Source organism: Liolophura sinensis, chromosome 3 (genome assembly GCF_032854445.1).
Source record: "Liolophura sinensis isolate JHLJ2023 chromosome 3, CUHK_Ljap_v2, whole genome shotgun sequence".
In the NCBI taxonomy this organism is placed as follows: Eukaryota; Metazoa; Mollusca; class Polyplacophora; order Chitonida; family Chitonidae; genus Liolophura; species Liolophura sinensis.
The window spans coordinates 23,275,402-23,287,434 of NC_088297.1; the positions used below are offsets into that span (position 1 = coordinate 23,275,402).

A 12,033-nucleotide genomic window follows, 5' to 3' on the forward strand; every position below is an offset into this window, starting at 1 on the left:
ATGATACCCTCCACAGGAGAACTTACCTGAGAATGTTGAGTATAATGATGCCCTCCACAGGAGAACTTACCTGAGAATGTTGAGTATTATGATACCCTCCACAGGAGAACTTACCTGAGAATGTTGAGTATAATGATACCCTCCACAGGAGAACTTACCTGAGGATGTTGAGTATAATGATGCCCTCCACAGCAGAACTTACCTGAGAATGTTGAGTATAATGATACCCTCCACAGGAGAACTTACCTGAGAATGTTCAGTATAATGATACCCTCCACAGGAGAACTTACCTGAGAATGTTGAGTATAATGATACCCTCCACAGGAGGAAGGTCAATCTGTTTGCCGTCCACTTCAATGCGAACTACTTTGTGAAGGTCCTTACACAGACGCCGATTTACCATCTTACGAATTCCCATTCTTAAATACACACTTTTATTATGTAGTCTGAAACACAAAATCATTTCAACACGGTTTAGTCAGACAGAAAGGATGGCCATATTGAATAGCAGACTGTTCATACAGACTTCAAGAATGGAAAATAAAAAAAGTTTCAACTTTAAATTTCCTCAAATGTGTTGTTTTCCAAATCCTGTTTTCATTTATTTATTTGATTGGTGTTTCACGCCTTACTCAAGAATATTGCACTTATACGATGGCGGCCAACATTATGGTGGGTGGAAACTGGGCAGAGCCCGGGGGAAACCCACGACCATCCACAGGTTGCTGGCAGACCTTCTGTTTTCATTTATTACCAGATTTACTGATGGAAAACTGTTATCCCACCACCGTCTGCAAAGGCTGTAGTATTATCACTCATAGCCATAGCTAAATAGATTCCCTATAGATTCATGTTATGGAATCTACACGAATGATCTAGTACCACCAAGCAGTTACTTCATGTGAATGTTCAGATACCCAGAACAGTAAATGATTTGGGGGATTCCCGGTTTATTACCGATACTTCACTTTGATACGAATCCATGTGTATTCTACTGCAATCTCTCTAGTTATGGATTAAGACATAATATGCAAATCCAGCTCTGCTATTCTTGTCAATAGCCCTGTCTGAGTTTTGAGAGACTGTATATAAGCAGTAGTAATAAGCTTACAACAACCTACATAAGCCAAAATTTCAACCCTTCGGTTGATCCTCTGTGCTGTACACTGCTACTGAAGTACTCACCTGCTATTAAATTTGTCTGGATTCTCTTCTCGTGCCATATGAAAATCTCGCGAGAGTTCCGCATCAATGCCAAGCCCAAAGTAATTGTTCATGACAAAGATGCTTGTAGTATCTTCATTGGTGTTCGCTGAGTTTGTGGCGTTGGCAATTTCCAGTCTGGCCTCATTAGGTTTCTCTTCATTCGGATGAAATATCACTGTCCATCTGGTGAAACAAGAGAAACTACATTTAGTGCCTTGTAACCGATTGGTCGTTCCTATATTCTGTTTTCTGATTTATTTATTTATTAACTCACTGGTGTTTGTTTACTCGTCTGAATGTCATCAAGCCTCATACTATGAAATGTATTTTTGTATGCATGCTTGAGGTTTTACATCGTACTTAACAATTTCTACAATGCGACAGTAAACCTCTGACCTTTGGTAAGTTACAGACAAACTTTCCCATAGTAGGATGCACCAATAAAAACATTATAATGGAGAAAGAAAGTCGTCTTTCACCCTTTGAACCCTGGCAAGGTTTTACATAAGTGTACCCCTGACCCTGGCCTCGCTAGCTAAAATCAATAAATTTTGTGTTTTGTAATAACTGTTGACATTATACAATTACAGCCTAATAGAGTCAAACCTTGGTAGTAATCATTGGCAATGTATCAGCATACATAGATGTATATATATTTTCCACATATATATGGATATATACAAAATTGATAAGCTGTATTTTCAGCAACCTACTAACAGCAGGAGAGATCAGTGTAGCATTTTGTTACTTCGTTTATATATCCAAAACTTCACTTTAGTGTGATAGGAGCCAAAACAGTTCTCGGTACCAGTTCCAACACACAAGTAAACATCACATGTGGAACACTTATATACAGTGAGATCCTTATATGGTAAGTCTGGATTATGCTGTCTAAAACGGCAGATTTTCTCCAGGCACACAACACATCTGTGGTTAGTTGATGTGCCCTGTGACCTCTCCACAAAATGCATAGGTGTATCTGCACCACTCTGAAGGTGAATATCGCTGTGTGCAACACTGTCTGGGGTATTGGGCGCTTTTGCGCCAAAAGTTGCCCACAAGTTCCTGACACAGACTCAATGAAAGCATGGAAAGTCAGTTTCCTTTTGCCCGGAGTACCAGTATTAGAAGGGGACAAAGTCTGATGGTTTACAAATGAATTGTGTACTGCCCACATGAAGAATTTTATAGTTAGCCGTCTGGGCCATCTGTAATGTTGTCGGCACCACTGATCATTCTTATCTGTCCCGTCTATAAATTAGTTATGTGTTTTTACAGGTTTTGAACAATTCACCTCAACACGCCTGTGTTCCTGGGTGCTGTACCTAAGCACAGTTAGCGTCACAGTCAACTTGTGTTGTTGTAACAAAATATATGGGCTTTTTGTCACACCACACTAAAGCGCCACATTTACCATTGAATAAGATGTCAGATGTCCCACATTGCATTTTTTTTTTTTTTTTTAATAAGAACTTTAGGAAATCCCTTTCTATTTGGTTGCACTGTTCCACACATCAAGGTTTTTGTCTCCAATAGTTTTTCACACAAAATAACCGACGTATAAAAATGATCGGTAAAGAGACAGTACTGCTGATCCTAATACGGTGCACCAAGCCGAACGAGATTGCCAGTAACAACCACGTCAGCAATTGCATTTCCATCCTGTATTTTACCTGTATATATCTCGGCATTTACTATGTAATCTGACTTGCCTTCACACAAGAGAAATGACTTTTATTCCCCACTTTATGGGTGTAGCATTTTCACAAAAACCTTGAGGTAAATTTTTTACTCCAGTGGCTTTATTTGGTGAAAACCGTTTCTCAACAAACTCAGAAGTATCCCTTTTCCCTCCAGCTGGAGATAGACTATATGTATTTACTGCATGCCCATGCCCTTCTCGACCCCTACCATGAGTAGGCCTACTGCATGCTCTATCTAACTTATGACGAGATACGGGAAGGGTTTTGTCACTGTCTTCACTATGATCAGCCACGGATCACTTTCAAAGCTCCGAGAATCTGCATTATTCACCTGGATGTTGTCATTACTCCTATCGCCTCTCTGATCAACAATATACAACTCAGCATGCCTGTTGTTGTTGTTTTCTGAAACCGAATTCTGTGAGGAAATCATCGTAATGTTCATAATTTACATTACCTAACTCCTCATCAGAGTCACTTTGGCCTAATAGTTCTAGCAAATCACTTATTTTCAGTCGTTTAGCCATGGTTGTGGCCGTTTTTTTTGCCATAAAACGGAACAAGTCATGGACAAGTTATGCAAGGGGTTTGTAACACATGTTTACATCAAACCTGTCCGGTGGAAGTTGACAGATGCTGGATAGTGCCACCTGTAAAACAGCTTCTTATTTGCTGAAGAGGTTCGCAACTTTCATGTGACTGACATCTAAATCATACACAAACTGTACTTAAAACATACTGTCATAAGTATATGCTAGGGCTTCGTCGATTGGGCCATTCGTTGCTAGGTGCGATGTAAACAAAAACGAAAGTACACATGATGGTATACCGGCCTGTCAGGTGTACGACACAGATGTATGTAAGCCGGAAAACCTGCTTGTCGGGTTCAAAGGATTAACAAAGGTTGACTGTAAAAGTTAACATGGGCACCGCCGCCAATTATCACCAATACCCCAAAAGCAGTGAAAGAGGGGGACATTGGTGTTAAATTCAGTTCTTGAACATTTCCACTCATAGAACGGCTGTCTGGTTGACAGGTGGAGGAATTCGGAATACCTGGAATAATTTATCATCATTTTCGAGGTACCACACAAATTTCATAACAAACCACCACTGGGGAACCAGCAAGCCATTTTTCACACTGCGATAAAAATTTTGCAAAATTCCAACCTATTTTTCCTGCATCAGGAGGCAGGCATATGAAGCGACTAAAAACAGACTTCTTCAAATGACTGTTTGCTATTTATCCAAAGGCAGCCTTGTTTGTTTTTCTATACAGGAACCCTGGGAAAACCACACGTCTTTGGCCACAAAATTCACTGCCCAAGACTGGGACTGAAACCGCACCTTGTTCACCAGAAGTTACTGTCATGCACCTCTCCACTGAGCTATATTCTGCTCCCCATACACACATTATTTTGATTTATCTGATTGGTATTTCACTTATACAACGGCGGCCAGCATTATGGTGGGAGGAAACCGGGCAGAGCCCAGGGGAAACCCACGACCATCCACAGGTTGCTGGCAGACCTTCCCACTTACGGACGAAGAGGAAGACAGCATGAGCTGGACTTGAACTCACAGTTACCGCATTGGTGAGAGACTCCTGAGTCATTACGCTGTGCTAGGGCGCTAACCAACTGAGCGACGGAGGCCCCCATACACATATTAAGATCATTTTGAGAAAATTCCAACCCTGATTTAAGGTGCCACCATGAAGGGAAGCAACCCTGCACTCACCTATCTAGTTTAATTTCTTCTGCCTCTATGACATCCCTCAGTAAATTGAGCGGATCTTCCCCTCCCGTGTAGCCTGGTCCCCAGCGCAACACCCTGGCTAAATCGTTCCCTGGAATCCACAAAACAACAACGTATTACACCACAGCATAGGAAATATATCACCAATGTTATGTTTCAATCAACTTTCACAAAATACGTTCTCCTTACGGACCCACTTTTTTGAGAACTTCAACTTGTTCCAGTGAAGGATCCTTAGAGCACTCCACTCTTTAGCTCAAATCCATTCATGACAGCTGATTTACCCTCTCTTCTATGTTTTATTAATTGTTCACTGAGAGGTCATATGGACTGAAATAAAAATAACTTCCAGTCTTTAAAAACACTAAAATATTATGTTTTACCAGAAATCTACTGGAGCCCATTGTTGACATTTCAAATAGTGGGTAAAATATCTTTCAACCTCATATCTTTTTATACAAGGCAGAGCGAGGCATCTTCTGATGAAGGGGAGGTAACTACCTGTTCCCAGTGGTACAATGGCTAAGGGAGGCGACTGACAGACAGCATCCTGGCCCACGTTGTCCAGACAGGACAGCACCCAGCCCACTGTTCCATCGCCACCACACACCAGGATCTTGTAGTAGGGAATGTTGCGTGCAACATATAACCTGTCAAAAAAACACTCACTTGATTCAGATTTGTGTAGAATGCCACACTCAAGAATCTTACAACGCCGTCAGTTTTAGGTACTGAGAGCCACGAATAAGTTTTAATCAGCTACCTGTCTAAATTGCTATGGAGACAGATGAAATAGAAATCACACATATTTGGACACCCTGTTTTCAACATCTTTGGGATGGCAAATGAATTAAATCTTGACATCCTACTCAAACAAAACAGCCTCAGGAAGACACCTTCATTCACATTTCCCTGTTGCCCGGGCTAAACCACTTTTATTCGCATGGTGAGTAACAAACAAACTTTCCTACATGTAAGGTTGCACTGGTGGAAAGCACGTTCTCTTCAACGCAGGCTGAAACCTAAATGTCATCATGAACCTACATGAAAAGTACAAGAATATAGAAATTCCCTGTCCAATGTCATGATCGATTAATTTATTTATTTGACTGGTGTTTTCATGACATACCCAAGAATATTTCACTTATAGGACAGCAGCCAGCAGTATGGTGGGGAGAAACTGTGCAGAGCCCAGAGGAAACCCACGACCATCCGCTGGTTGCAGGTAGACATTCCCCCACAGGGCCAGAGAGGAAGCCAGCATGAGCTAATTCAGGATTGAGCCCTTACTTCCTGCAGTGAGGGTTTAGAGTAGGGAGGAGGTAAGACTCACCCTGGTAATGGTCCTCCGGTCTCCAGGTTAAAGACCTGATGAGGGTTGAGCAGATGTCGGAAGGAGGTGATGAGCTCCAGGCCCTGACACCCGCCACTTTTCACATTAACAAACACCAGCAGAGAATCGTGTTCTCCGGAATCATGTGTGGCTGCACAATAACAAAGGAACAAATTTATTTATTTGACTGGTGTTTTCACCATATTCCAAAAATATTTCACCTATACCAAGGCAACCCAGCATTATTGTGGGACACGAAACCCAAGACCATTCGCAGGTTGCTGGCAGACCGAATACACAAAAGCATGTGAACATAAGCTAAGATCATTGTAGCATTATCTGTACTACCATCATGGTGCCTTAGTCGTTATGTTTTTTGCCCTGTTTATGTGTCTGTCAGCAGTTTTATGGACAAGTTATACATGGAGTTTGTATGCACAGACTGGCGTTGGTAAAAGTACCTTAACAGGATATTCTGGTGGGATGAAGGATTCTTCACCATGGAGTTCCGCGCTCATGCTAAGTTATGTCAGTCATGGGGTATAACACCATACTTCTGAATATTTCATTTATAAAAAAAAAAAAAAAAGTGGCCCCTGAAAACTACGTTTTTGAACGGTATATGACGTCCATGACGCATTTGTCACGTTGCTGAATGGTATATGATGTCCATGACGCATTTGTCACATTGCTGAACGGTATGTGATGTCCATGACACATCTGTCACGCTGCTGAACGGTGTATGATGTCCATGACGCATCTGTCACGCTGCTGAACGGTATATGATGTCCATGACGCATCTTTCACGTTGCTGAACGGTATATGATGTACATTACGAATCTGTCACGTTGCTGAACGGTGTATGATGTCCATGACGCATCTGTCACGCTGCTGAACGGTATATGATGTCCATGACGCATCTGTCACGTTGCTGAACGGTATATAATGTGCATGACACATCTGTCACGTTTCTGAACAGTATATGATGTCCATGACGCATCTGTCACGTTGCTGAACGGTGTATGATGTCCATGACGCATCTGTCACGTTGCTGAACGGTATATGATGTCCATGACGCATCTGTCACGTTGCTGAACGGTATATAATGTGCATGACACATCTGTCACGTTTCTGAACAGTATATGATGTCCATGACGCATCTGTCACGTTGCTGAACGGTGTATGATGTCCATGACGCATTTGTCACGTTGCTGAACGGTATATGATGTCCATGACACATCTGTCACGTTGCTGAACGGTATATAATGTCCATGACGCATCTGTCACATTGCTGAACGGTATGTGATGTCCATGACACATCTGTCACATTGCTGAAGGGTATATAATGTCCATGACGCATCTGTCACATTGCTGAACGGTATATAATGTCCATGACGCATCTGTCACGTTGCTGAACGGTATATAATGTCCATAACGCATTTGTCACGCTGCTGAACGGTATATAATGTCCATGACACATCTGTCACGTTGCTGAACGGTGTATGATGTCCATGACGCATCTGTCACGTTGCTGAACGGTATATAATGTCCATGACACATCTGTCCCGTTGCTGAACGGTATGTGATGTCCATGACACATCTGTCACATTGCTGAACGGTGTATGATGTCCATGATGCATCTGTCACGTTGCTGAACGGTATATGATGTCCATGACGCATCTGTCACGCTGCTGAACGGTATATGATGTCCATGACACATCTGTCACGTTGCTGAACGGTATATAATGTCCATGACGCATCTGTCGCATTGCTGAACGGTATGTGATGTCCATGACACATCTGTCACATTGCTGAAGGGTATATAATGTCCATGACGCATCTGTCACATTGCTGAACGGTATATAATGTCCATGACGCATCTGTCACGTTGCTGAACGGTATATAATGTCCATAACACATTTGTCACGCTGCTGAACGGTATATAATGTCCATGACACATCTGTCACGTTGCTGAACGGTGTATGATGTCCATGACGCATCTGTCACGTTGCTGAACGGTATATAATGTCCATGACACATCTGTCCCGTTGCTGAACGGTATGTGATGTCCATGACACATCTGTCACATTGCTGAATGGTGTATGATGTCCATGATGCATCTGTCACGTTGCTGAACGGTATGTGATGTCCATGACACATCTGTCACATTGCTGAACGGTGTATGATGTCCATGATGCATCTGTCACGTTGCTGAACGGTATATAATGTCCATAACGCATTTGTCACGTTGCTGAACGGTATATGATGTCCATGACGCACCTGTCACGTTGCTGAACAGTATATAATGTCCATAACGCATTTGTCACGTTGCTATATGATGTATATGATGTCCAACCTTCATGTAAGACCGATTCTATTTGCAGAATGTCTAAATGTCAAACACTGCATAAAGGTCTGAATGTACCTTCTAGAAGCAAACTGATTATCATATTTATACCATACTCAGGTTGTTTTTTTACAATGATCATTATTAAAATGAATATTATTATTATTATTATTAATGCGTTAACTTACCTGTATATTCGGCAGCAACATAACAAGAAGACCCTTATAATCGAAGTAGCCATCTTTAAGGATATTGAAAGCACGTGCAGCTTTTTCAGCATTCATGTAGACGAGGACCAGTGCACCATATTCATAATATATCACATCAAAGCTTGACCATTTATTAGCTGAAACCAAAAGCATAATGATCCAGATTAGTCACTGTACGAGCTGAAATGTCAAACTAAACGTTAAAACACTTGCTACAAAGGGATTACAGATGTAACCATCTATACAAAACGCCATACAAAAGTTTAAAACAGGAAAAATGAGCATATAATTTTGCTGCTGTGTATTGCCATACTGAAGAATTGGCGCAACGGCAGACAGTTTCATGAGTGACGGGAACTAGAGTGCCCAGCATAAACCACTATCCTGTGGCAAGTTACTGACAAACATTCCCGTGACGTACAGAATATGCGCACAATGTCAATCCTATCTCTTGCTCTCACTTGTAATAGAAGGCTATGCATGTGTGGTTAGTCCAAAGGGCCATAACCCTGAGTGTGGGAAGCTGGCCAGTAGAGGGCTCAGGGGAAGAGAGGAGCATGGGAGAGGGAGAGGATGACCAGCAGTTTTTATGTGTGTATGGTGGTGGCCACATGTGTTTTGTAGTGTCTTGTAAAGGAAGTCTTTTGTGGTGAATACAAGGATTACATGTACCCGTACTGGATGTGTTGTTGACTCTTTTCATGGTAGCAGAGCGTGGTTGCGGATTCCGGAAGAAAGAAAAAGTGGAGGACATGTGGTAATAAAAAAACTGTTGTTGTTGCTGGAGCATAGGCTAGTTTTACCCACTGCTGAAAGAAAAGTCCTCCACACGTGTTAGTTTGCACAAACTGCCACATGAGGTTACTGTCACCAAGGATCCACAAGCAGTGGGGGGAAAAGAAGAGAGCACATGATAGGATAAAAGTTTACCAGATATACAGAAGAAAACTGCTCACATACTGTGAAACACTTTTTTTAACCTGTATTATTTTAAAGCAAGCTTACAGTCAGAGGAAAGTTGACACTTGCGTACATCCTCCCAATTCATAAAGTCACCAACAAGCCTCAAGACGCTGAATACAACACCACCTCTGATCTTGCGGCAGTTCCAAAAGAGCAGGTTCTGGGTCTTGAACCCTCATTCCAATAATAACTTCTGGACCATCATGGACCCCTAAGGCATACCAGAATGTCTATTTTCTGTCTCCTTGTAATGCTAACATTTCCTTTCTGTTTTTTTTTTTTTTTTTTGGCTTTTAACAGAACTTCTTCATTTCTGTCTCAAATGTTAACTTCTTTAAAATCTGAATCTTTTTTCATGAGACAGAAAAAAGAAAAATTACTCTATCAATCTACCCTATGTTTTTTCCTGATAAGAGTTCGGTCACCTGTAACAAAGGATTTCTCAAGGAAGGCCTAACCATATTGAAATGCTTAAGTGAACCAACCTTTGCCAACAATATCAATAAGTATTTTTTCATACTGCCTCTGAGAGAGGCCTGAGGGTAGATTGCCAACGTAAAGCGAGACAGCCGGCCCATGGGGGTCCTCCTTCTGCTGGAGGTAAAACCTGGTCATACGGTTCTGTCGTAGGGATTCCTGAAAAACAAACAAAGAGGAGTTCACAGGTGTTCTATGATGTTACTTTCTGACCTATACCACCTTTCTGGGAGAATTTTCACTTTTATTATTTATTGTAACCTCCTTTGCGAATGATGCCACTTCATGGCACTTTTCTTCAATTTTATTCTGTGTAAGCCATGGTGCTAGGGGCCTGTAATTTGCTATTACACATAAACAGTTGGATTAAAACCCTAACTGAGGTAAATTGACAGGAGGGTAAATTTCACCCATTATGTGTGACCATTTGCCAGCTATCACATTGTCGTCTCTGCTCTGGTTTTACTGTCTATTCTGTAAGCATTCTACAATACTGTAACATGATTCACTATAAACAATATGAAGTTTTATGAGAGTGACCCCTCTACGGGTTGAAGACATTTACATTTCCCTGCAATGTTACACTGGTGATTTTACACAGTCGTCAAGAACATGTCATTCACTGGAAGATTTCATAATGGTTTTACAACCATGAAGAACTTGAAAGACAAAAAACACAATGCGATATTTCAAATGTTTGCTTGCTTTGTTTAATGTCACTTTTCAACACAATGTCAGTCATATCATGATATTCTTATATTAAAGGCCAAGCTCCGTGCCAAGATATTTTCAGAGGTGTCTCACTAAAATGCTATGCTGAAGACAGCAGACACTACATTCCTCTTTATCAGCAGGGGCCAGTTGATCAAAAGCCTATTAAAAGTAAACCCTGGCTTAAATCCTATCCTCGTCTCATTCTAATACAACCACATGAAATTTCAGTCTGGACTGAAGTTAAGACACTTTTGAACTAGCCCCTGAGTATGCAAACCAGTACATCATTTGGTACCAAGATCCAAATTCAACAATACACTTGGCATGAACTAGCATCTGACAAGTTGGAAATGAGCAGCAGGGCAAGGATAATGTCCTGCATGAAATAGTGTTTTGACAGGGACGAACTGTTTGGTACAGGACGAGCTTGCCATGTAACCAATGTTGCAGTTTCGTAATACAGTGGGTGGCTGGGAATATTGCCGGTTATGTCCTGAATCAACTCTAAGGTTTATCCAGATTTGATCTGGATACTAGATGCGGTGGGGACTTACTTTCCTGCTCTGTTGGATGAGTTGCCACGGTTTGTCATTGGGCGCCAATTCCTTCTCGGTGACGCCTTTGTCCAAGAGAACTTCTATAAGGCTGTACTTAGCAGGAGACGTGCCCTGTGAACAAATACGCAAACGATCAGTTCTCTTTCCACTATTTACACACTGATAGCGTACATATCTATACACTGCATTTGCCCTTGACATATGCCCCAAAATGATCAGAAAATATAACTTTTGGTGCTGAAACAGTAGATGTCATGCCAACTTCTAAGCAGACCTCAAAACAGATCAAAGAAGCTCTCAAAATTTGGCAAAATAAGTAATTTAGATATAAGGTAAACGTAACAAATTTATACGAAATTTTGCTGTGAATTACACCATTGCAATGTTTTGTTAAACTTCTAAATTTTCTTACCTACTCAATATTTTATTCACTACACTAGCGGACGCCTTGCAAAGCTGTCACAACGCTATGTCAAGAGCATTTACCATGCTGACTTACACGTATCTCTTCACTATATGTTGCCGTTTATCCTACACCAGCCGCACAATGCGACTGCTTCGTAAGACGGGTACCAGGTATCCTTCAATTTAAGAATGGTAATCATTTATGCCTACAGAAGTACAGGCAGAGCCTGGAAGGAAAATCATCACACCTCCCTGAAAGACAGACTTTCTGATGAAAGCCTGCAAATGTACTGGTCTCAGCTCAATGATTTGGGCCAAGGCAGCCTGAAGCACTAGCCCACATAAGGAAACCAGAAATCTC

The 12,033-nt window shown here is 41.5% G+C and overlaps 1 protein-coding gene across 1 annotated transcript in view; it reads right to left on the reverse strand.

Moving 5' to 3' along the window:
• The window catches only part of LOC135463996 (diacylglycerol kinase theta-like), a 56,806-nt gene that overhangs the window by 7,770 nt on the left and 37,003 nt on the right, over positions 1–12,033 (reverse strand). The window contains 9 exon segments of the mRNA XM_064741469.1: positions 291–446; positions 1,186–1,389; positions 4,650–4,758; positions 5,169–5,317; positions 6,001–6,127; positions 6,130–6,151; positions 8,536–8,693; positions 10,005–10,155; positions 11,265–11,378. Of these exon segments, the coding sequence (XP_064597539.1) occupies positions 291–446; positions 1,186–1,389; positions 4,650–4,758; positions 5,169–5,317; positions 6,001–6,127; positions 6,130–6,151; positions 8,536–8,693; positions 10,005–10,155; positions 11,265–11,378 (1,190 nt within the window).